The sequence below is a fragment of the Solea senegalensis genome, linkage group LG4 (assembly GCF_019176455.1).
Source record: "Solea senegalensis isolate Sse05_10M linkage group LG4, IFAPA_SoseM_1, whole genome shotgun sequence".
Classification (NCBI taxonomy): Eukaryota; Metazoa; Chordata; class Actinopteri; order Pleuronectiformes; family Soleidae; genus Solea; species Solea senegalensis.
The window spans coordinates 1,262,201-1,287,863 of NC_058024.1; the positions used below are offsets into that span (position 1 = coordinate 1,262,201).

Sequence of the window (25,663 nt, forward strand, 5' to 3'; positions counted from 1 at the left end):
CTCCAAAATTGATATGTGGTACCAAGGGCCCGCCCTGAACATGTTTGTAAACCATGACCTGCACACAGGAAGTAGGTCTTCCCGGACAGGAAGTGACCCGTAACATTGCCATACGTCGACCAATCTGCCCTAAACTTCACATGCGAGATAAGTAACCTGGCCAGAGCCCACATTATACATGACATGCCGGTAGAGGGTGGCGGCCGCGAGGTCCCGTACAACGCTGCTTGCAGCTTTTATTCTGATTTATGTTTTTCTTTAATGCTTTAATTCATCTGTTCCATAATTGTAACACACACACTTTTTAAAGTTGTCCTGACACACTGCAGTTTTACATTTACATTGAAGCGAGTTATTTCTTGCTTTGAATGTTATTTGTTCTGTTTTAAACTGAATCACATCCAGAAATATTAGAACTTGTATTTTTAAGACAAGTTCATTTGTGTTTTGTCTCTGCGTTATTTATTCATCTGAATAAACCGAATAAACCTTTACTGCATTATTTATATTGGAAACACTGATTAGTGACTTTAGCCATGAACTGGAAAAGGTGTCAATGTTATTTTGTCCCTCATCCGTCTTCATTAGCTGGTCATTAACAAAGACAAAAACTGTATGCAACCTATACGCAACCTTTACGCAACCTGTACATAACCTGTACGTAACCTGTACGGAACCTTTACGCAACCTGTACATAACCTGTACATAACCTGTACGCAACCTGTACATAACCTGTACGCAACCTGTACGCAACCTGTACATAACCTGTACGCAACCTGATGGACCAAATGGTACAGTGAGTACTTCAGACCAGTGTTGTAATGTAACAAAGTTCAAATACTTTGTTACTGTAGTTAAGTACAAAACTCATGTACCTATACTTTACTTTGTTTATATTTCTAGTAACTTGTACTTCACTCCATTTCCTCCAACTCTCTGTTAGTCAAATCAGAAGAAGGTTTTAAATGGAAACATGTGGAAAAGGGAACATATTCTGAAGATGTTGTAGATGTAGCAGCTGCCAGATTTGTCTTTGTCTTGTCCCTGATGTCCTTTCACTGACAACAAGCCTGTGGAGATTTTCTGTAAAGTAAAAAAGTAAATGTTCAAACACAGGGCGGCGCAAACACGCCCATCCATGACACGGCAGCGTCCTCGTCGGGAGGGTTTAAATGGCAGCACCTGCAGACGGAGAGTCAGTCTCCTCACAGAGACGACAGCAAGAGACAGAGACAGAGTCAGAGACAGAGACGACAAGAGAAGGAGACCACCCAGGCGAGAATAAGCTCATCCTTTGACTCATCATGTGGACTGTTCTTGTGGTTCTTGTCCTCTTGACAGGTAAGGAAATCAAGCTTTGACCTGTTGTGGTTATGAAGGTGTTTGTGATATACGTTGATGAAGATGATGATGAAGACGATGATGATATTTTTCTTTAATGGTTACAGCTGGATACAAAGCAGCGGCCTATGACAACGAACTCAACTCTGTGTTGGGGAAGTTCTGTCCTGAAGGCAACGTCGTGTCAGGGATAGAAAGGTAACACAACACACATGTACACACGTGTACACACATGTACACATGTACACACGTACACACGTGTACACACATGTACACACGTGTACACACATGTACACACGTACACGCATGTGCACACTGTCGTCTGAGACTTTTCATATTAAAACTTGAGAAAGTGCTTCACAAGGCAGCAATAAAAGACATTAAAAGACAACTGTTATATATAATATAATCTATTTTCTCTTTCTTGATAAGAATCAGAAAAAAGGCGAGTTGATTAAATTATTACTAAAGTATTATATAAGTTTCAGTAAAGGTGAGAGATTGATTAGATTTTATTGTCAGGCAGTCAAGACTCAAATTTGAGCAAAACAAGACGGGACAGTTGTGATTGACAGAAAATAAGTATGACAACATGTGGTTTCCCTCGGATTACGTTACATATTTAATGTTAGGATTGACTGATGCACAAATGGAGTCTTGGGGGACACCGTAGTCATAGTCAGAGACGTTTCTCGTAACTTACGAGTCTTTGATGAAATCATTTGGGTTTTTCATTTGCAGCGCCTACAATGACAACAACAAAGATCGCCAGTGGACGATCGGATGCAGGCCTCTTGTAGGCGTTTCCAAATGCAGCTGGTCTGGGTTTTTCGATCTAAATCAGCAAGAACTCAAATACAACTGCCCTGCTGATCATGTCATTAACGCCGTCTACAGCATTTATGACACTTCTACTCAAGACAGGAAGTGAGTCACAGCACGCCAGAGACTGAAGAAGAAACGTTTGCTTGACTTTTTGTTGTTATTGTTGAAATGATTACATGATTACAAATTAATAATAATGATGAATATTTTCAATTTGTCAAGGTGGAATTTCCAGTGTTGCAGTAATACAACACTGATCACCTTTGAATGTCGGGAAACATCAACGATGAACTACTTCGGAGAGCACTTCAGCTGGACTGTGCCTGGAGAGAGCGTCCTGACCGGCGTCAGCACACATGGCAAGAACGCTGACGGGTAATGGACACGAGCTGCCAACAAGAACCGCGCTTTGAAAATGAGGAAATGACTTTTTAAAATGATGTTTTTACTTTACAGAGATCATCGCTGGAGTTACAGCTACTGCAGAGCGGTGATCGTTGGTGATTCATTTCATTCTACTTTGTTCCCTTAACCTGCCGTAGATTTAAGTGATCTGACACTGGAAGCTTTCCACTGGAATTAACGAGAACAAAGTGGAAATATTCGTAATATATTGCATTCTAATCTTTGGCTAAAACAATCAGATTTGATGCAAATACAGATGAATATCGATGTAATTCCTCAATCACAGGCACATAGCCCACTACACTAAGCCCACATGCACTGTGCATTCCTCCGTCACACGACATTATAGATTATAGATTACAGATTACCACCAAAAACATCTGCAACAAAAAAGCCTTAGAGTAAATCCCACGTCAGCAGAAGTCTCTGAGTTGTCACTGAAATGCTGGTGTTTTTCTGTCTCTCTGTTTAGATTCAGAGACGTCCGCGTCAGAACTCTTTGCTGCAAACACAGCAGATTCTCTCACTGACGACGATGTTGTCACATCGACAAAGAATTCACCGTCCTGTGATGACTGCTTGTGGTCAAACGTAAACGGACTGGTCCAAGTTCCATACACAATAAGTGACGCCTTTACCAGCAATGAAAAGACCATCATCGAAAAAGCCATCAATGAATTCCACCTGAGCACATGTGTGCGCTTCGTCCCTCGCACGAGTCAGATCAACTACGTCAGCATTGTGAAGAAAACAGGATGTTTGTCAAAGATTGGTCGAAGTGGAGGGATGCAGGAGTTATCTCTCGGGGCCGGCTGCACATCAAAGGGCATCATTCAGCACGAGTTAATGCACGCGCTCGGCATCCAGCACGAGCAGAGTCGATCCGACAGAGACATCTACGTCAGGATCAACTTGGACAACGTCAACACTGATTACCAAAGTAACTTTCGGCGCCTGGACACGATCAACGTCAACGTCCCGTACGACTACTCGTCTTTGATGCATTACGGACGCAAAGACTTCTCAAAGAACGGACAGGACACCGTCACACCTTTGATCGCCTCAGCATCCATCGGCCAGAGGATCGGTATGACAGAGAATGACTTTCTGAAGATCAACAAGCTTTACAGCTGCAGTAAGTACAACACTTCTCCTGGTTTGTGTTCTCTGAGAACCTTGAGTGGAACTCTCACTGTGGGCTTCTCCTTCCAGAGAACTACCTCCATAAGAGCGGAGAGTGGGACAGTGAGGTGGGGCAGAGTTTCACTCGCCAGTGTCCCGAGGGCCAAGCTGTTTCCAGCATCACCAGGTGAGCTCCACGCTTGTTCGACAAGAGCTGACGATGATTTTACAACTCTGCCATCTAGTGGTCACTTATTTAAGTTTGTTTCCACTGCAGCGCCTACGTCAAAGCTAAACAAGATCGACACTGGGGGGTCACGTGCAAGGCTTTCCAGAACACCAAGATATGCCGTTGGTCAGCTTATGTGAACGAGTACTCGAAGGCCTTTAACTTTGAATGTGGAGACAACGAAGTGATCGCTGGCGTCCACAGTGAATTCAGCAGTTTGGTGTATGACAGGAAGTGAGTGTCCTTTGTTTTTAGATCGGCTGCATTCATGTAGACGAGTTCCGCTCATGTGTGTTTTTCATCATGTGACTGTTCCATTCAGTCACAAATGAACACAGCTTAAACTCAAACAGAATCCAGATTACAGATCATGGAGAGTGGTTCTGAAAAACTCTGAAAGCATTCAAACAAGTCCGTTTTTCTGCAAAGGTTCAGTACAGATGAAGACACATTAGAGTTTTACCTTAGATATGAAAGTAAAGTACCAATGACTGATGGTTCAGGTGAGCAGAGCACCAAGACTTTACACTTCCTAATCACCCTCATATTGAAAACTTCTCCATAATCCAACACAAGCCGCTTTTTTGGATTCAAAGAAAAGAGAGCAGCAGGTGTTTGCACAGGTGAAGTCACGCCTCACTCTCGTCTCACAGGTGGAAGTTTTACTGCTGCAAAGCCTCTTTCAGCCTCTTCAACTGTAATTCCGACCCATTCGTCAACTACTACAGCGAGTACTTCAGCTGGAAGGTCGCCAGCGCCAGCTTCCTCAAAGCCGTGACGAGCATTTTTGATCCAAACACAGGGTGAGTTTTTGTCCGTCAGCGTTTCCTCTGAGAAAACTCCGAATAATCCGTGTGTTTGTTTTGACAGCGATCGTCGATGGAAGTTCTCGTACTGCCAGAGTAAAGTGGAATGAATCTGCCGTCTCTCAGTGATCCACCTTGTATCATGTAGAGTAAATAAATACTGTGTGTGTGTGTGTGTGTGTGTGTGGGGGGGGTAATATGATTCATATAACAAAGATAAATCTTACATTTCAAATTAATATAAACTCTTATTAAACTTCTGAAATGCTCGATTTTGGAGTCTATTTTTTTGTGTGAAATTTTCCCACGATTGAACCAGAGTTTCTTCAAAAATGTCAAAAATCACATTGTAATTTATTATCAAAGTATTTATTAGTAATGCAATGAAAATTAGATTAGATCACAGAGTGCTGTGGTAGTGGCCTGCGCAAGATTGTGCAGTCAAACCAAACATGGCGGCGCACATCTAGCTGAAACATTTCCACATCGTACACTATCAAGAGGAAAAAATAAGGGGAAAAAATACTTGAGTCGTATTTTCTTTACTGCACGTGAAGAGGGCAAACACGGGAGACTGGAGGATCTGGAGGGAGACGACAGGAAGGCCAGCGACCACATCCAATTGTCGTGAAATTCAAACACTTGAAACTAAAAGGAATTGGTCAAGGGCCGAGGCAGCGAGCTGCGAGGAACGCACTTCAACGTTAACGACCAGTTCCCGAAAGAGATCCTGGAGCAGTGTTGCCAGGTGAGAAATGTAGGATTATCGCACCAGAGACATAAAATGATCGTATTTTGAGGGAAATTATCGTACACCCGTCATAACCAAAGTCTTTTGATGCGCTATAGTCACTCTAGTGTTGAATAGCGTCTAACAGGCACTCACAGGTTTGTGGCGACCTCTCCTCCTCCTCCTCCTCCCCCTTCCACAGGTTCTCTCATTTTCCATGCTTCTCCCAGACCGGCTCTGCTTCTTCTTCTTTTTTTCTCATGGGGCGGGCGCAGCGGACTATTCAGCCAATCATGGCCGTTGTTCTGAGGCCAACGCATGCAGGTCACTCGTAGCTCACGTTTAGAAAAGCACAATTGGCTGGAAACTTGTCACATGGAAACAGATGCCTTCAGGGTTCTCAAAAAAAGACATCAGCACACGCACATAGGCTGTCAGACCGGCACACACACACACATGCATACACAAGAGCACAAACACTCTATACTAGGCATCAGGACTTGCACATCTGCACGCAGAGAACACACACAGGCTACACTAGGTAAGTAGATATGGTTAATAAGAGAGACTGCCCCTAGTGGTTGTATACATAACAGCAACCTAACAGCTTTGCTGATGTCGGCACCGGCAGTCGGCTCAGTGGCGAGAGAATTTTTGCTGCCTAACCCTGTCTTTTTTGCCCTAACCCCAGTAACATCTGTGCATATTCAAGTTGGAAAATACTAGTAAAAACATACCTTTACGTCGCATTCAGGGGTTTGAAAAAATGACCCCCAGTCACGTTTTCAGAGAACGACCTATATCTACGTTTTCAGGGGTTGGAAAAAACGACCTATATGTACGTGTCAGTTGGACGACAGGTTAAATTAGACAAATACACTCAGGCTTGTCACTTGGAGTGTGCGTGGAATCGGCTCGAAGCATAAAAAACATAAAGTCCTCAACCACCTAAATAGTCTTCAATAAGTCAGATTGTCAGCTTGCCTCATTACAATTTCCCCACATATACACAGCAAGCTACAACTCTGGACAGAGAGGAGTAGCCATCATGATCAATAGAAAATTAAACTTCACACATAAAAACACTATAATAGACTCAGAAGGTAGATTTATAACACTTCACTTATTAATCAATAATACAGATGTCTATATATCTAACATATATGGTGCAAATGTCGACGACCCCTCCTTTTTTCACACTTTCTTCTCCTCACTGTCCACTCACCTAGACACAACACTGATAATAGGAGGGGACTTCAACATGGTACTCAACCCAGAACTTGATAGGCTCAGTAAGGCAGGAACAACACGGAACTGGCAATCGACAGAAACACTTCAACAATACATGAGTGATTATGGTCTTTGTGATGCTTGGCGTTCCTGTCATCCAGCTGACAAAGAATACACCTTCTGCTCACCTGTACACAACTCCATCTCTAGAATTGACTTCTTTCTCACCAACAGCTCAATTCTATCAGACATCACAGACACTCAGATTCACCCTATCACCATTAGTGACCATGCACCAGTTTCACTAAAGATAACTAATAAGGCCATCACACCACCAATCAGAAACTGGAGATTTAATACATCATTACTAGATGATCCAAATTTCATCAAATACTTCAAAAAAGAGTGGTTAATATTTCTGGAAACAAACAACCTGCCAGGAACACCACCGGGTGAGGGGTAGAATAATCTCCCACCCATTTAAAAAGAAGAAAGAAAACTTACTGGAATCAGAACTACAACATAAAATAAAAACATTAGAGACTGCTTATGCTAGCAAGAAGAGAACTTGCTAAATAATTTAAGAAAATTAAAACGCAGTTCCAACTGGAGAGATTACGCTTGGAAAACGTTGAACATAGCAATAAATCAGTAAATACCTAGCTAACCAACTTAAATTAAACAAAGAAAAAACAACCATCCACTCCATAAAAGACTCGGAAGAAATAAATAACATTTTTAGAGATTTCTATAAAACAATAACTCATCTAGTACAGACATAAACACATTTTTAAACTCCATAGAGCTACCAAAACATAATGAATGTTAATAATGAACAGGTCAAGTCAATGGAGTCATCATTAGACTCTGCCACCCCTAAATTCCTCTGGAAAAACAAACTAGCACGCATCAGTTTAAAAACCCTCCAAAAAGCAAAAGCCTATGGTGGTCTGGAACTTCCAAACTTCCTCAACTATTTTCTTGCAAATAAGCTTCACTATATCCAAAAATGGATTAAATCCAACCCACTGGACAGCCTGTGGCTAGACATTGAAGAAATTAAAATCTCCGTTGTAAGCTCGGACACACTCTCTTGATGTGGTTGTTAACAATTACTATAGAAACTGTACCTGACGTTGTCTATGTTATGTTTTGCCAGGTATGTTCTGTGTATGCTAAATAATTTCAATTGTTCAACGTTACTAACCCATACACTATGATACTGTTGTCCACCTCGCTCTCTACCTCCCTCCCTCCCTCCTCCCCGCTCACTCCCCCTTCCCTTGTCTGTCCACTCCCCGTCCCCCTGTCCGATCCGGTTGCCCACACCACATAAAAAAATGAGAGGAAATACAGTGCAGTGTGAAGCAGCTCATCAACACTAGAAATACAGACCATAATACTAACTCTTCTTCTTCTTCTGCTTTTATTTTGGTAGTAACAAAGAGAGTTATAATAATAATAATAATAATAATAATACATTTTATTTATAGGTGCCTTTCAGGACTCTCAAGGTCACCTTCCAAAAAAGAATTACAGAAAGACAAGAATAAAAACATTTTTTAAAAAAACAATTTGACTACGCAATTAAAATACAGAAGAGAAGGCAAAACAGTAACAATACAATCAGATACATCGCTGAACAGATGAGATGTGACTTGAAGGTTGACAGTGTTGTTAAAGTCCGGATGTCCTGGGGGAGGGTGTTCCAGAGCCGAGGGTTAGGGCAACTAAAAGATCTCAATCCCATTGTGGATAAGTGGGCAGAAGGGGTGGAGAGGAGCGAAGCAGAGGAGGTCTTAAGTGTATGGGAAGATTTGTATGTTTGAAGGAGTTCAGTGAGGTTCTGTGGCTTTGCTACTGAGCAATGCCTGTACTTCCTTGCTCTCACTGAGACTTGGATAACACCCTCCAACCCCTGCGGCTCTCTCCTCCGTCCACTCTTTCTCCCACACACCCAGATCCACTGGAAGAGGTGGCGGGACAGGTCTGCTCATCAACCCCAACTGGACTTTCACTCTTTACCCACTGCCACACTTCTCTTCACAGTCGTTTGAATTTCATGCCGTAACTGTAACTCACCCAGTAAAACTAATCATTGTTGTCATCTACTGTCCACCAGGCCCATTGGGACACTTCTTGGGGGAACTAGATGTCCTCCTTTCAAACATCCCAGAAAATGGCCCACCACTTGTCTTTCTTGGCGACTTCAACATCCAGTCAGAGAAGTCATCCAATCGACTTCTTTTACTTTCCTCTCTTTTTCTCACTTGCTCCTTCTCCACCAACTCACAAAGCTGGCAACCACCTTGACCTCATCTTCACCAGAAACTGCTCGGTAACTCCACTTCATGTCTCTGATCATTTCTTCATTTCCTACTCTCTCCCGCTCTCCCAATCTGATGATCTCATCTCATCAGATATTGCACTTGTCCGTCTTAACATTCGCTCTCTCTCTCTGTCCTCAACTGTTCTATCAACACTTCCTTCAGCTGACTCCTTCTCCCTCATGCATCACAACTCTGCCACAGACACCTTCCTCTCCACTCTGTCCTCCTCTCTTGACTCTCTCTGTCCTCTTACTTCACGGCGGGTTCGTAAGTCCTCCCCGGCCCTGTGGTTGTCGGACTCAGTGCGTGCTGAGAGAACCACGATATGGGCAGCAGAAAGGAAATGGAGGAAATCAAAACACCCTGACAACCTGCTTTCCTATCACTCTCTTCTCTCCACCTTCACTGCCTCTATCTCTGCAGCCAAACAATCTTTCTATCTGACTAAAATTCAGTCCTCTTTCTCTAACCCCAAAAAACCTTTCTCGATCTTCTCTAACCTCCTTGACCCCCCACTCCCCCTCCTCCCTTCTACCAATTCACTTTGTCAACTACTTCACAAAAAAGTAGATGACATTCGCTCTTCTTTCTCAACCCCACCTCCTGATCTCACCACTCTACCAACCACAAATTCAGCTCCTACTCTATCCTCTTTCACTCCTCTATCTCAGGATCAAGTTCTTTCCCTAATAACCTCTGCCCGCCCCACCTCCTGCCCCCTTGACCCTATCCCCTCTCACCTTTTCAGTCAATTGCTTCTGATCTTCTTCCTTTCCTCACCCATCTCATTAACCCATCTCAATCATCTGGTTACTTTCCGGACTCTCTTAAAGTGGCCAGAGTTACCCCCCTCCTTAAAAAACCCACCCTTGACCCGTCTGAAGTAAATAACTACAGACCTGTCTCTCTTCTTCCTTTTTTCTCCAAAACTCTGGAGCGTGCTATCTTTAATCAACTCTCCTCCTACCTTCACCGGAACAACCTCCTTGATCCTCTTCAGTCTGGTTTTAAAGCAGGTCACTTGACCGAAACTGCACTTCTTGCTGTCACTGAGCAACTCCACACTGCCAGGGCTGCCTCTCTCTCCTCTGTACTCATCCTCTTGGACCTTTCTGCAGCGTTAACCACCAGATCCTTACTTCCTCCCTCCAGGAACTAGGTGTCTCAGGCTCTGCACTTACCCTACTCTCATCCTATCTTCAAAACCGAACATACAGAGTAACCTAGAGAGGATCTGTGTCGGAACCCTGTCCTCAAGCTACTGGGGTCCCTCAAGGTTCTGTCTTGGGCCCGTTCCTCTTCTCTCTATACACCAACTCTCTTGGTTCTGTAATTCACTCTCATGGTTTTTCCTATCACAGCTACGCTGATGATTCCCAACTCATTCTCTCTTTTCCCAGCTCCGAAACACATGTATGTCTGACCATTGAAACTCAATCTCGACAAGACCAGTTTCTTTTTCTCCCAGGAAATGGTTTTCCCACCACAGATCTGACCATCACCCTTGACAACTCTGTGGTAACTCCTTCTCATACCGCAAGGAACCTGGGTGTGACATTTGATGACCATCTCTCCCTCACTGCCAACATTGCTGCAACAGCTCGATCTTGCAGATACATGTTACACAACATCAGAAGGATACAGCCTCTTCTAACCCAGAAGGCGGCACAGGTTCAGGTCCTGGCTCTTGTCATCTCACGCTTGGATTACTGCAACTCCCTCCTGGCTGGTCTCCCTGCGTGTGCCATACGACCTCTGCAACTCATCCAGAATGCAGCAGCTCGACTGGTCTTCAACTTACCAAAATTCTCCCACACTACACCGCTCCTCCGCTCGCTTCACTGGCTTCCTGTAGCTGCTCCGCTTCAAGACTCTAGAGCTTGCATTCCATGCTACAAACGGATCCGGTCCAGCCTACATCCAGAACATGATCAAAACCTACACCCCAGCCCGCCCACTCCGCTCTGCATCGGCAAACCGGCTTTCACAGAACTCAAGACTATTTGCTTTAAGAATGCTGGTAGAGAAATACAGAGAAGGTCAGAGGGAGGCTGCATTGTACCTTTGTAGATCTGGAAAAAGCCTATGACAGGGTGCCGAGAGAGGAACTATGGTACTGTATGAGGAAGTCTGGAGTGGCAGAGAAGTATGTTAGACTGGTGCAGGACATGTATGCCAACTGTGAGACAGCGGTGAGGTGTGCTGTAGGTGTGACAGAGAAGTTCAAGGTGGAGGTGGGACAACATCAGGGTTCGAGTCCCTTCTTGTTTGCGGTGGTGATGGACAGACTGACAGATGAGGTTATACAAGAATCTCCATGCACTATGATGTTTGCAGATGACATTGTGATCTGTGGTGAGAGCAGAGACCAGGTGGAGGAAAAGCTCCAGAGGTGGAGATATGCTCTAGAAAGGAGAGGAATGAAGGTTAGTCGCAGCAAGACAGACTATATGTGTGTGAATGAGAGGAACCCAAGTGGAACCATGAGGCTACAGGGAGTGGAGATAAAGAAGATGGAGGATTTGAAGTATTTAGGGTCAACAGTCCAGAGCAGTGGAGATTGTGGAAAAGAGGTGAAGAAACGTGTTCAAGCTGGTTGGAATGGGTGGAGAAAAGTGTCGGGGGTAATGTGTGATAAAAGAGTATCAGCCAGAATGAAAGGAAAGATATACAAGACAGTGGTGAGACCAGCGATGCTGTATGGTCTAGAGACAGTGGCACTGAGGAAAAGACAGGAAGCAGAGCTGGAGGTAGCAGAGATGAAGATGTTGAGTATCTCTTTGGGAGTGACGAAGATGGATAGGATCAGGAATGAGTCAATCAGAGGAACAGCACATGTTAGATGTTTTGGAGATAAGGTCAGAGAGGCCAGAATGAGATGGTTTGGTCATTTACAGAGGAGGGATAGTGAGTATATTGGTAGAAGGATGCTGGGGTTGGAACTGCCATGCAGGAGGTCTAGAGGAAGACCAAAGAGAAGTTTATGGATGTAGTGAAACATGAAGTTAGTTGGTGTGAGAGAGGGGGATACAGAGAACAGGGTGAGATGGAGGTGGTTGATTCGCTGTGGCGACCCCTGAAGGGAGCAGCCGAAAGGAAAAGAAGAAGAAGAAGAAGAAGAAGGACAAATTCCATCATACTGACTGGAGTGTGTTTGCCTCTCCTGGCTAGGATCAGTAGAGGGGCATCAACAACGCTAAGCACTGTAACAGTGCAAATGTCGCGGAGCACCTAACCAACTCTGACCCTGGGCATATGTGGCAGGGCATTCAGGCCATCAGTGACTTTAAAAGCAAAAACTGCAGTCCCATTGTTACAGATGCTTCCTTCCTGAACAAGCTTAATGAATTTTATGCTCGGTTTGAATGGGATAATGCAGATCCTGCCACTAAACTGACTCTCCCCCCTGACCACCAGCCACTCACTCTCACTCTGGCCAAGGTCCGCTCCATGTTAAGCCGTACCAACGCACACAAAGCTGCCGGTCCAGACGGCATTCCAGGGCGAGTGCTTAAAGCATGTGCTGTGCAGCTTGCACCAGTTTTTATAGACATTTTTAATCTGTCTCTTGCGCAAGCTACTGTGCCCAAATGCCTAAAAACAACATCAATTGTGCCAGTGCCAAAACATCAAAGTCCAAGTACACTCAATGACTGTGATGAAGTGCTTCGAGCGGCTCGTCCTGGCCTAGACCCCCACCAGTTTGCCTACTGTAACAACAGGAGCACAGAGGACGGCATCTCCCTGGCCCTTCACATTGTTATGACACATCTGGATAATAACAACACGTATGCCAGGATGCTGTTTGTTGATTTTAGCTTGGCATTTAACACAGTCATCTAGGCTGATCAACAAACTCCTTGACCTTGGCATCAATCCAGCTCTCATTTAGCAGACGCTTTTATCCAAAGCGACTTACAATGGAATTCAATCAGCCAGGGGTGGAATCGAACTTGCGATCATGATGTCTTTCGCACATAGAGTAACCACTTAACCACTTAACCACTGAGCCACGGGTGGAGTGGCTCAGTGGAACCCACATATTCCTAGGAACCCACATATCAGAGGTTTTGTCCTGTACTATCAACACCTCCAGCCTCGTCAAGAAGGCCCACCAGCGCCTTTTCTTCTTGAGGACTCTCAAGAAGAAACACATGTCCCCTGCTGTGATGATGCACTTCTATCACTCTGCGACAGAAAGCATTTTAACAAACTGCATCTCAATCTGGTATGGGAACTGTACTGTGGCGGAGCGTGAATCACTACAGCGGGTGGTAAAAACAGCCTAGTGCATTATCGGGACTCCACTCACTGCCCTTGAGAACATCCAGAGCAAGCGCTCTCTGCGTAGGGCTCCTAACATTGTGAAGGACTCTCATCCTGCACACAGACTTTTTAGCCTCCTGCCCTCTGGCTGCCGCTACAGGGAGCCTCTGGGCCAGGACCAGTAGGCTAAGAGACAGTTTCTTTCACAGAGCAGTAACACTCTTGAACTCTCACCCTGTTAAACGTACTTTAGTTAAATTAAATAAATATACGTAATTAATGTGATTAATGTAAATATTAGCAAGAGTAGCTTTCATACCGTCTCATATAGATCCATCTATATTTATCTGTGTTACAAATATTATCTAATACTTGCTCTATTGCACTTCTGGTTAGATGCTAAACTGCATTTCGTTGCATTGTTCATTGCAAGTGTAATGACAATAAAGTTGAATCTAATCTAATCTAATCTAATTTTTCAATATTTCCTGACATTTTTTGACCTAAACATGATGAATGGAGAAAATAGGAGTGAGCACCTGATGAAAGAATGGAAACGTTCCAGGACTTCGTGCCAGGGTTTTTACAGACTTATTAAGTTCATAACATGTTACGCAACATTTATCGTTTCGTGTCATGATGAGCATGAGTCACAGTTAATTGTCCTTTGGCAGGAGTCAGTAAAGTTGTTTTTAACCGTGATGTCACTGGTCTGGTCACACACACATATGAAGTAAGACGATTAAAACACAATCCTTGTTCAAATTTTATCAAACAAGCATTGAATGTTGTCTTTCATGTTTGTCCTGCACTACACTCATACCTCTGACCTTTCCCTGACTCATTCACTCGAGTGACCTGTGATTGTCTGACTGACTGATTATGTATCTCGTGTCGGTTTTTGGCTTTTTCAGTGTGAATATTTTCTACTTTCCGTCATTTTCCGGCTTCTTAAGTGTGAATATTTTCTACTTTCTGTCATTTTTCAGCTTCTTAAGTGTGAATATTTTCTACTTTCTGTCATTTTTCAGCTTCTTAAGTGTGAATATTTTCTACTTTCCATCATTTTTCGCCTTCTTAAATGTGAATATTTTCTACTTTTCGCCATTTTTCGGCTTCTTAAGCGTGAATATTTTCTACTTTCCGTCATTTTCCGCCTTTTAAATGTGAATATTTTCGACTTTTGACATTTGAGAACATCATCTTTTCTGTGATCGAACATTGATCAACATTTTATGATCATTTATGAAAATATTCACCAGCTGCAGGCCTACCTTCACACACACACACACACGCACGCATGCACGCACGCACGCACGCACTTCACACACACACTGAGTTGGTGATTGTGTAATTTTTGTGTGTCATTGTGTGTGTGGAACAGTTTGTACTGAGCTTGTTTTTCCACTGAAGTTTCTGTCACTGTGGGAAAAACCTGCTGCTGTCACTCACCCACAGACACAAACTGGTTTAATCTTTTATTCAACATTTATTTGTAGTAAAAATTCTTGTTAGAAACGGATTAAAAAGATGAAATGGGTTTTAAGATGTGTTTTTAAAAGTGGACAGTGAAGGAGCGTGTCTAACAGTGAAGGGGCATGTCTAACATGTTGTGGAAGATTCTAAACATCAGCTGTTCTTGTTCGGCTATTCTTCTTCTTCTAAATATTTAAATATATGGCGGCGCTGTACGGCAGCGGCTGCTTCGGCGATCCTCTCAGTGAGGGGGCAGCGAGCCGATTTGTCGATGCAGAGCGGAGTGGGCGGGCTGGGGTGTAGGTTTTGATCATGTCCTGGATGTAGGCTGGACCGGATCCGTTTGTAGCATGGAACGCAAGCACTAGAGTCTTGAAGCGGATGCGAGCAGCTACAGGAAGCCAGTGAAGGGAGTGGAGGAGGGGTGTAGTGTGGGAGAATTTTGGTAAGTTGAAGACCAGTCGAGCTGCTGCATTCTGGATGAGTTGCAGAGGTCGTATGGCGCATGCAGGAAGACCAGCCAGGAGGGAGTTGCAGTAATCCAAGCGTGAGATGACAAGAGCCTGGACCACAACCTGTGCCGCCTTCTGGGTTAGAAGAGGCTGAATCCTTCGGATGTTGTGCAACATGTATCTGCAAGATCTAGCTGTTGCAGCAATGTTGGCAGAAATATAGAGACACGGATCACATTACAAAGCCTTGGTCTGCTACGAATTAAAAAGATGAATTCATCTTCAATATGTTGTGACCTTTGACCTTTGCCTACAAACGCGAAGAAATGTCTTTATGGTGGCTGAAATGTTGTGATTTGACCTTTGATTGATCATTTCGTGACTTAAACATTGTGATAATATCGTGACTTAAACATCTCAATAATATCGTGGCTTAAACATCGTGATAATATCGTTTCGTGACTTAAACATTGTGATAATATCGTTTCGTGGCTTAAACATCGGGATAATATCCAATCCAACTTTATTTATAAAGCACTTTAAAAAACAACAACAGCTGAAACAAAGTGCTGTACATCAGAGATAAATAAAACAAATAAAACATAAAAAATTACATCATCGGCCTAACAAAAAATACCAATACCCTAGAAAGTATAAATAATACACAAATGAAAGAGTCATACAATAAAACTATAAAAAACGTCTCATACTGGGTCGAAAGTCAAAAGAGTAAAAATGGGTTTTAAGATGTGTTTTAAAAGTGGACAGGGAAGGGGCGTGTCTAACAGTGAAGGGGCATGTCTAACATGTTGTGGAAGATTCTAAACATCAGCTGTTCTTCTTCGGCTATTCTTCTAGGGCGGCGCCCTGTACGGCAGCGGCTGCTTCGGCTCCCAGTAATACAGCCAATACATCGCTTAATTCGCCATCTACATTACTGTCTGCTCAGCGGAACAGAACACGGTATATGACTGTCACAGTTTTCTTAGGACTACGTAAATTTAGAGAAGCGGATCACATTACAAAGCCTTGGTCTGCTACACCAGTCGGACCCAGCAGCCTACAAAGCAGCAGAGTCTCCCACCAGCGCAGTCTGCCCACGGAGACACCGGAGGCGGTGCGGGAGGAAACAGAAGTGCGGTTGTCGCGACAGACTTACAGCTAAGCTAAAAGCTAACCCGTTCTGATCGTATGCTCCCAGGAAAGCCAACTGGACTACCTGAAGCTGGACTTAACCACCAAAAGGGAAACAAGAAACTGCTGCATCCTCATTTTCACTGAGACATGGCTAAACTCATCTGTCCCTGAAGCAGCCATTAGCCTGGACAGGCTAACAACATTCAGAGCCGACAGGAGTCACGTTCTCACAGGTAAAACCCGAGGGGGTGGAATTTGCATCTACACTAATAACAGCTGGTGTAACAATGCTACCTTGGTCTCCAGTCATTGCTCTGTGGACATTGAGTTTGTGATTGTGAGATGCAGACCCTTCTACCTGCCCAGGGAATTCACCACCGTCACCATTGTTGTCGTGTACTTTCCACCCAGCACTAACACCACTGTACCCTCTACAGTGTCATCAGTGACATGCAAACCACAAAAAAAAAAACACACTGGACTTAGTCTACACCAACATCAAGAAGGCCTTCAGAGCATTCCCCCGCCACCCACCTCGGCTCCTCAGACCATCTCTCTGTTATGCTAATTCCAGCATCAGCCCCTGCTCACCAGAGAAAAGTGCTGTGAAGAAGGTGAGAGTGTGGCCTGAGGGATCTATGTCTGCACTACAGGACTGTTTTGAGTGCACTGACTGGGACATGTTCAGAGAAGCTGCAACAGACAATCAACATACAGATGTGGAGGAGTATGCTGCATCTGTGACCGGCTACATTCAGTGGTGCGTGGAGGAGGTCACAGTAGAAAAGACAATAGTCACACGGGCCAACCAGAAACCTTGCTCTGAACAGCACCCTGCGAGGAAAGCCACCCCCCACCTCAATGAACAGGCACTCAGGCTCGAAACCACTGCTGTACGGAGAGCCCTGAGAAAAGTTAATGCAAGGAAAGCATCTGGCCCTGATAACATCCCGGCCTGCATGCTCACAGACATCTTCAACACGTCACTGATCCAGGCCGTTGTCCCCCCGTGCTTTAAGTCTGCCATGATCATCCCAGTGCCCAAGAAACCAACCATCACATGCCTTAATGACTTTCGCCCTGTTGCACCAACAACGACCATCTTGAAGTACTTTGAGCGGGTGGTTAAGGACCACATCATTTCCATACTGCCTCCATCATACGACCCGCTCCAGTTTGCGTACCAACCTAACCGCTCCACGGAGGACACCATCTCCACTGCTCTCCATCTGAGCCTGGAGTACCTGGAGGACAAGAACACCCACGTGCGGATGCTGTTTCTGGACTTCAGCTCAGCATTCAACCCGATCATCCCCCAGGACCTGGTACACAAACTAGGCCCCCTGGGCCTCAACACCCCCTGTGCAACTGGCTGCTGTGCAACTGGACTTCCTCACCGACAGAACCCAGTCTGTCCGTGTGGGTAACAATACCTCAAGTGTCATCTCCCTGAGCACCGGTTCCCCACAGGGCTGCGTCCTGAGTCCCCTGCTGTTCACCCTGATGACCCACGACTGTCATCCCAGGTACAACACCGACAACAACGACATCCTAAAATATGCGGACGACACAACAGTTGTGGGCCTTATTCTGGACAACAACGAACTGGCCTACAGAGAGGAAGTGCGACATCTGGTGGACTGGTGCAGGGTAAACAACCTGCTCCTGAATGTTGAAAAGACAAAAGAGATCATCGTCGACTTCAGAAGATCCCGACTACTCCCTCACTCATTGTCAAACATTTTTACTGTATAATCTTTGAGATATTAAGCATCAAAGTTGTCTCTTTTTTTTACTCAGAAAAAGGCAGAACACTCCATTTGTACTGTACAATAAAATCACTTTAAGTTCTGACATAAGTTCTGACAATGGTTGGTACGGTTGACCTCAGGAGCATGCTGACTACTACACCACAGTTTTGCCATTCACCCATTCACTCACACTTACAGTACATACAGCACATCTATGTGCAGCGCAATTTCTGTCACTCATCTTTCATACCCACTCACACGTCAGCCGTCAGATGACCTGTGAGTATGTAGACTAGTGGGCATGTAGACTAGCGGAGCCGGGAATCGAACCCACAACTATCAAGTTGAAAGGCTACTTGCTCTACCAGTGAGCAACCGTTTGCCCCTGGTGGGAAAAAAAGGCAACTTTAAGGCTTAATTTCTCAAAATTGATACAGTAAAAATGTTTGATAATGAGTGAGGGAGTCGTCAGCATGTCCCTGAAGTCAACTGTACCAACCATTGTCAGAACCTATGGGCCAAAGTTATTTTATTGTACAGTAAAAATCAAAATAAATTAGGGAAAATATTTCTTTCAAAAGCTTCTGGATAATGTGACCCAATGTCTTAAAATCAGCACGATTGATTGCACTGGTATTAGTAACGTCTTATTTTGAAAACCGATCTCCCTCTGTATCAAACTAGCGCTGACATTCTCAGTCGACCGTAAGTTTGACTACAAGGGCGCACTTAAAAACGAATGACGGCTCACTTGACCGCAGTTTAAAGGTGGCCTCTTTAAACATCAATGGGGGTAGAAACGTACAGAAGAGAGCTTTAATTTCTGAGGTAATTTTCCTTCAAGAAACACACAGTGATAGTGTGAATGAGACAGACTGGAACTTATGGTGGGGGGGACAGATCGTGCTCAGTCACGGCTCTAACATCAGCGCAGGAGTAGCTGTTCTATTCTCTCCATCAGTAAATGTAAATGTTTTAAATAGCACAGAGGTTTTAAAGGGGAGGATCCTCTCAGTAAAGGCAGAAATTCATCGTTTCTGTTTTACTTTTATAAATGTTTAGGCTCCAAACAAAGGCCCAGAGCGCTCAGTTGTTTTTAACATTTTAAAAGATCATTTAAGGCTGTGTGGTTATGGGGCAATGTGTGGTTAAGGGGGGGGGGACTGGAACTGCTGCACAGATCCTGTAGACATGACTGGTCAGGAGCTGCACCCTCAGTCCAGCTAGCAGCAGAAGCCTGCCTTCACTCAGGCAGTACACCTGGATACGAGTGATGGGGGGAGTGGTTAGTGCAGCCAGACAAGACAGGGTTTACCTGTCAGCTGGTTGCACTAATCGGGCTGCTACTTGTTACACCATCCCAGTAGGGTTTACTGACCACCATGCGATCTGCATGGAGTTTGTTTTATCCTCAAACTGCAGTACAAAATCATTTTAGCATTTCAATGTTAAACTTTTTATTGACTGTGTTTTTAATCAAAATTTTAAATTGTTCTGGGAACACTGCTGCAAACACTGCACAACACACATTACTTATGCTAGTGGCAACATGCTACCGCATCTGCGGAGGCATCAGCCCAGTGTGACGCTTGACAGCTCCCCGCAGCATTTAAACAGGCACTCAGATGTCAGAAGTCAGACAGGACAAAGGCCATAAGTAAAGCGATGAGGGTGTTTACAGCGAAAGATATGCAGCCTTATGCCGTGGTGGATGCAGGATCTCAGCATATGATGAAAGTAATTGAGTCGTCTTGTTTTGTACTATAAAATCAAAAATCATTTAACATATTTTGAAATATATCATAAGTACAGTACTGTGAAAAAGTCTCAGGGCACCAACAGTTTTTTTATGTCTGTCAAATGTTTTAGATCATGTGCAAACCTCCATTTTACAGACCCACCCACTTTATGAAGGACACACAAGTGAACATCTTTGTGAAGCACTGACACAATCAGTGACACAATGGAAACTAGAATGAATATAGAAATGTCTTCTGTCCTCTTATTGTTTCTAAATCTCTGGATTGTGATGTTGATGATGTTCTTAATCCCTAATCAAGCTGCCTCATTATTTCAGTTTTTGCATGATTGCATGACATATCCATAAGAATAACTGATAAAAAAATGTAATTATAAATATCTATCTATCTATATATGTCTATATATACATATATATAGACATACACATATATATGTTTATATATTCACATATATATGCACACTCAGAATCAGTTTTCAATACTTAACCTGAGACTATTTAAAGCCATTGTTTATAGCTCAGGCTTGAGACAGAAGGTATCATGAACTATGGCTGAGCAGAACAAGGGACTCAAATGCAGGACTCAGAACACGAATCAGTCAGTAACAGAGTTTAATTCCAGGCAGAGGTTCGGTACACGTGAAGTCAAAGAGATCAGGCAGAGGTACAAAAGCGTCAGGCAAAAAGGCAAGGTTCAAAAAGGCAGGCAAGGTTCAAAAACACGAGAAGACAAGACTACGGCTGTGAAAAAGAATGCTGGGACGTGAGCTATGAACTACAACGAACTGGCGACGAGACAAGACACAGAGGGGAATATAAGCAGTGGTTGATTAGGGAGTGATAGGATGCAGGTGTGGTAGACACAATCAGGGATCAGGTGCACGCAGACAAGGAAGGGGGCGGGGTAGACAGGAACCTGAAACAGAGACAAGAGTGAGTGTTTTCCAAAATAAAACAGGAAGACAAGACATGGAACATGAAGGGAGAAACAAAACAAGATACTTAACGGAAGTGACAGATCATGACAGAAGGTGGTACAGAATTATTAAAGCTTTTGGTTAATAGTTATAATAGTTAACAGAGATATATTTGTATTTAATTCAGATTTAAAGAATATGTTTTTTTAATAATTAAATTTTCCCAAACGTTGGAAAGTGTGTCACTTTATAAAAAGCATGTTCACTTCCAAAAATAGCCACTAGTTGGCTAAACCGAGGGTGAGCAAAACTGAAAAACACATTTACACTTTCATTTAGTGAAAACTGTGTTATTTCAGGATTTGGGCGATTTTTTGGTTTGGGAGCACGTGGGGGAGGGGTCTAGAAAACAGTACAACACCCGGTCCTCAAATACGTCCTCATTTTTCTGAATGTCCCAATATTGTAGTTGTTTTATCTTAAAATGTCCCGAGTTTCCACAAATACAAACACACACTCACAGCAGGCACACGACATGTACTCTTTCTCGTGTGTGAGCGCGTGCGTGTGCGTGTGCATGCATGTGTGTGAGTGTGTGTCTGCGTGTTTGTGTGCTAGTGTGTGTGTGCATGTCAGTGATGCGCGGGTCGGGATTATTTCCAACCCGCGGGTCCCGCATTTATTTAATTGCAGCTGTTAATTTGACCCACTCCATCCCGCACGCACAACCGCATCTATTTTCACAAATAATAATTCACAAATTGTTGCTGGGATGTAGAGAATCATCCTCGCCACCTTGGCAAGCAGAGGGAAGGCCTTTGACTGCGACTCCCAGAAATTTAGAAGATCATCCCCATCCCACAAGAACTGGCTGTCAATGTAGCGCTGAACCTCGTCTTTCTCGCCATCTTCTTCACCGTAATCCTCCCACTCGCTGAACTCATCTCTTTTTCTTTTCGCTCTCTCAGGTTCCTCAACTAAACAATAAAATTGAATAACATAGATTTACTTTTGATTTACATTATTCCGCCGTAGGAAATTGTTGATAAATAAACCATCAATACACTGTTATAGAGTATTTCTTATTATGCCTATTAGTCACTGGCGTCTGGCGCAACCTAACTCGGACAGTGGCATCTGGCTCCCCCGCTGGGGCTGGTGTTAGCACTCTGTCAAATTCCCTGAGAAGTCGTCTGGCCTGGTTGTGGACAGTGTTTCTCTCCTCAGCTGGAAACATCTTGAGGGACTCCAGTTTGCGTACCAACCTAACCGCTCCACGGAGGACACCATCTCCACTGCTCTCCATCTGAGCCTGGAGTACCTGGAGGACAAGAACACCCACGTGCGGATGCTGTTTCTGGACTTCAGCTCAGCATTCAACCCGATCATCCCCCAGGACCTGGTACACAAACTAGGCCCCCTGGGCCTCAACACCCCCTGTGCAACTGGCTGCTGTGCAACTGGACTTCCTCACCGACAGAACCCAGTCTGTTCGTGTGGGTAACAATACCTCAAGTGTCATCTCCCTGAGCACCGGTTCCCCACAGGGCTGCGTCCTGAGTCCCCTGCTGTTCACCCTGATGACCCACGACTGTCATCCCAGGTACAACACCGACAACAACGACATCCTAAAATATGCAGACGACACAACAGTTGTGGGCCTTATTCTGGACAACAATGAACTGGCCTACAGAGAGGAAGTGCGACATCTGGTGGACTGGTGCAGGGTGAACAACCTGCTCCTGAATGTTGAAAAGACAAAAGAGATCATCGTCGACTTCAGATGATCCCGACTACTCCCTCACTCATTGTCAAACATTTTTACTGTATAATCTTTGAGAAATTAAGCATCAAAGTTCTTTCTTTTTTTTTTACTCAGAAAAAGGCAGAACACTCCATTTTTACTGTACAATAAAATCACTTTGGCCCATAAGTTCTGACAATGGTTGGTATGGTTGACCTCAGGAGCATGATTGAAGTTGCATCATTGCAACTTCACTGTTCCACCGTGTTTCACATTCCTGTATCACAGCGTGCGGGAGGTGTACAACAGCACTGGACTTCTTTAGGTAAGTCACAAGGCTTTTGCATTTGTCAATTACATGACTCACATCATGCATGTATGCTGGTGTGACATCAAATGTGTGTTTGAGGACGATGTTGATGACATGGGCTGCACATGGCATCCACTTGTGGCTGCGGAGGGCAGCGTTGATGTTGGCTGTCTGGTCACTCACGAACATGACTTTTGGTAAACGTTCAGGTTCAATACCGAAGTCATGCAGCTCCTCGATCCCCTGCTCGTGAAGGTTGTAAACTGTCTTTTTAAGAGTAGAGTCAAATTCGGCCGTCGTTATGACGCGACTCTTCAATTGCCAGTCTTCACTGACGAAGTGACCGGTAAATGCGGTGTACGCCCGTGTGTTGTAATCGTCAGTCCACAGTGGTCAGAGGTAATTGCAATGCCACAATCCAGAGCTTTATTAATCTCTTTGGCGAGGATTTCTTTTTTGTCTGTGGCCGTCGCTTTGGCTCTGTCGCAGACGGTTTGTCTGTGAGGACGTGCACTGCTGGCATCCACACGTCCATAACGTGCACCTACGTTAATAAGTGACTGGGCTACAGCACGGAATCCATCGCCAGAAACAATGTCAAAGGGACGCAGATCTTGACAGCACAAGTCAACACAGGCGTCGGTGACCTCAGATTTGACTTGCGTTGGAATTTTGTAACTTTTTTGGAACATTTCTTAACTAGTGCACGTGTGTATGTGTGTGTGTGTGTGAGTGTGTGTGTATCTGTGGGTGCATGTGTGTGTGTGTGTGTGCGTGTGTGTGAGTGTGTGTGTATCTGTGGGTGCATGTGTGTGTGTGTGTGTGCGTGTGTGTATCTGTGGGTCCATGTGTGTGTGTGTGTGAGTGTGTGTGAGTGTGTGTGAGTGTGTGTGAGCTGTTTCTATTTGCCGTCACTGTTTGCAGCCAACGTTGAGGATGGTTTGTATTTCAGATTAAAATAATAATCCCATAATAACCTCCTCTAAGTAGATGATGTTGTTTGTCTGACTTCAATGTACAGAAGAACATTTTCAGAGAATGTAGGTCACAGAAAATGAGATTTCCTCAACATATGGATATTATATCGCCGTTTATTACGATAAATCGTACACCAAACATTATGGTGCACATAGATTATCACAGATTATTAAAGATTGTAACAGATGATTAAAGATAGTTATAGATTGTTATAGATTATAAAAGATTTACATTATAATAGATTATTATAGATTATAATAGATTATTAAAGATTATTATGTATTCTAATAGATTATAATAGATGGTCATGTTTTCTTTCTTGATACATCAAAGAATCAACCCATGGAGGTGCGCGCGTGTGTCTGTGTGTGTGTGATTTGAAACTTGACTGTTCTTTTTCTTTTCTTTTATTGTTTTATGTTCATGTTTGAAATGAAGCCATCATTCATTCATTCATTAATTCATTCATGGAAGTTCCTTCACTTTTTCACACTCTTGTCATTTTTGGGCTACATAGTTGATGGAACATGTCACACCTGCTCCTTATAAATCCAACCCGAGTTGCTTTCTTCTGTTGTCCAAATGTTTTTTCTGCTTGGAGGAGTTGTATAATGAATGAATGAATGAATGAATTATTAATTAATTAATTAATTAATTAAATATAATTAACTGCATTAATTCTGTAAAAATGTTTTCAAAACCAAATAGGAGTGGTATTGTAACTGAAATAGTCCTAATCAAATCTGAATTGAATTGAATCGATTCAGGAAATTGGTGGCGATACTCAGCCTGAGTCGAGCGGTGCTTTGAGAAGGAAAGTGTGTGTGTGTGTGTGTGTGCGCGTGTGTGTGTGCGACTGCAGTGCTGTGGGCTTTGGCTTCATCTGACGGCACGAGTGTGAAAAACATGTTCTGCTTCTTTCACTCTGTCACATCAACATAAACAGCAGAAGCTAAACAAACACATTAACGGCGTTAAGAAGACAGTGAAGCGGCAAAGTCAACACACGTTTGTGTCCATGCAAATACCACAAAACCACCTCAGTGACAGACATTTACAATAACAACACATTTACATCTGCAGTCGACAGAAGTAGAAACGTAAATGTTCCTCAATGTATCGTCGACTTTATCTCATCATCAAATATTTACAGTATTTATACAAAGTTCTTAAAGTTCTCAGAACAGTCCTGATCAAACTGCTGCTCTTCATCCTTGTATTGATTTAACATTTATATTATTTTGTATATTCTTTTATTCTGATTTATGTTTTTACTTTAATGCTTTAATTCATCTGTTACATAATTGTAACACACACACTTTTTAAAGTTGTCCTGACACACTGCAGTTTTACTTTTACATTGAAGTGAAGTGAGTTATTTCTTGCTTTGAATGTTATTTGTTCTGTTTTAAACTGAATCACATCCAGAAATATTAGAACTTGTATTTTTAAGACAAGTTAATTTGTGTTTTGTTTCTGCATTATTTATTCATCTGAATAAACCGAATAAACCTTTACTGCATTATTTATATTGGAAACACTGATTAGTGACTTTAGCCATGAACTGGAAAAGGTGTCAATGTTATTTTGTCCCTCATCCGTCTTCATTAGCTGGTCATTAACAAAGACAAAAACTGTATGCAACCTGTATGCAACCTTTACGCAACCTGTACATAACCTGTACGTAACCTGTACATAATCTGTACGCAACCTGTACGTAACCTCCTGTACGCAACCTGTACGTAACCTCCTGTACGCAACCTGTAACCTGTATGTAACCTGTATAACCTGGCAACCTGTACATAACCTGTAACGCGTAACCGTACAACTGCAACCTAACCTGTACGCGCATAAC

General features: G+C 43.5%; 1 protein-coding gene across 1 annotated transcript; it reads left to right on the forward strand.

The window, feature by feature from the left end:
* The first annotated feature begins 1,200 nt into the window (after nucleotides 1-1,200).
* LOC122767682 (zinc metalloproteinase nas-14-like) lies at nucleotides 1,201-5,000 on the forward strand. Its single transcript, XM_044023122.1, has 10 exons — nucleotides 1,201-1,341; nucleotides 1,449-1,539; nucleotides 2,083-2,268; nucleotides 2,389-2,541; nucleotides 2,623-2,666; nucleotides 3,044-3,706; nucleotides 3,784-3,880; nucleotides 3,971-4,156; nucleotides 4,576-4,725; nucleotides 4,793-5,000. Exons 1-10 carry the CDS (start codon nucleotides 1,305-1,307, stop codon nucleotides 4,836-4,838), a joined length of 1,653 nt encoding a protein of 550 aa, XP_043879057.1. The 5' UTR covers nucleotides 1,201-1,304; the 3' UTR covers nucleotides 4,839-5,000.
* Nucleotides 5,001-25,663: the final 20,663 nt, after the last annotated feature.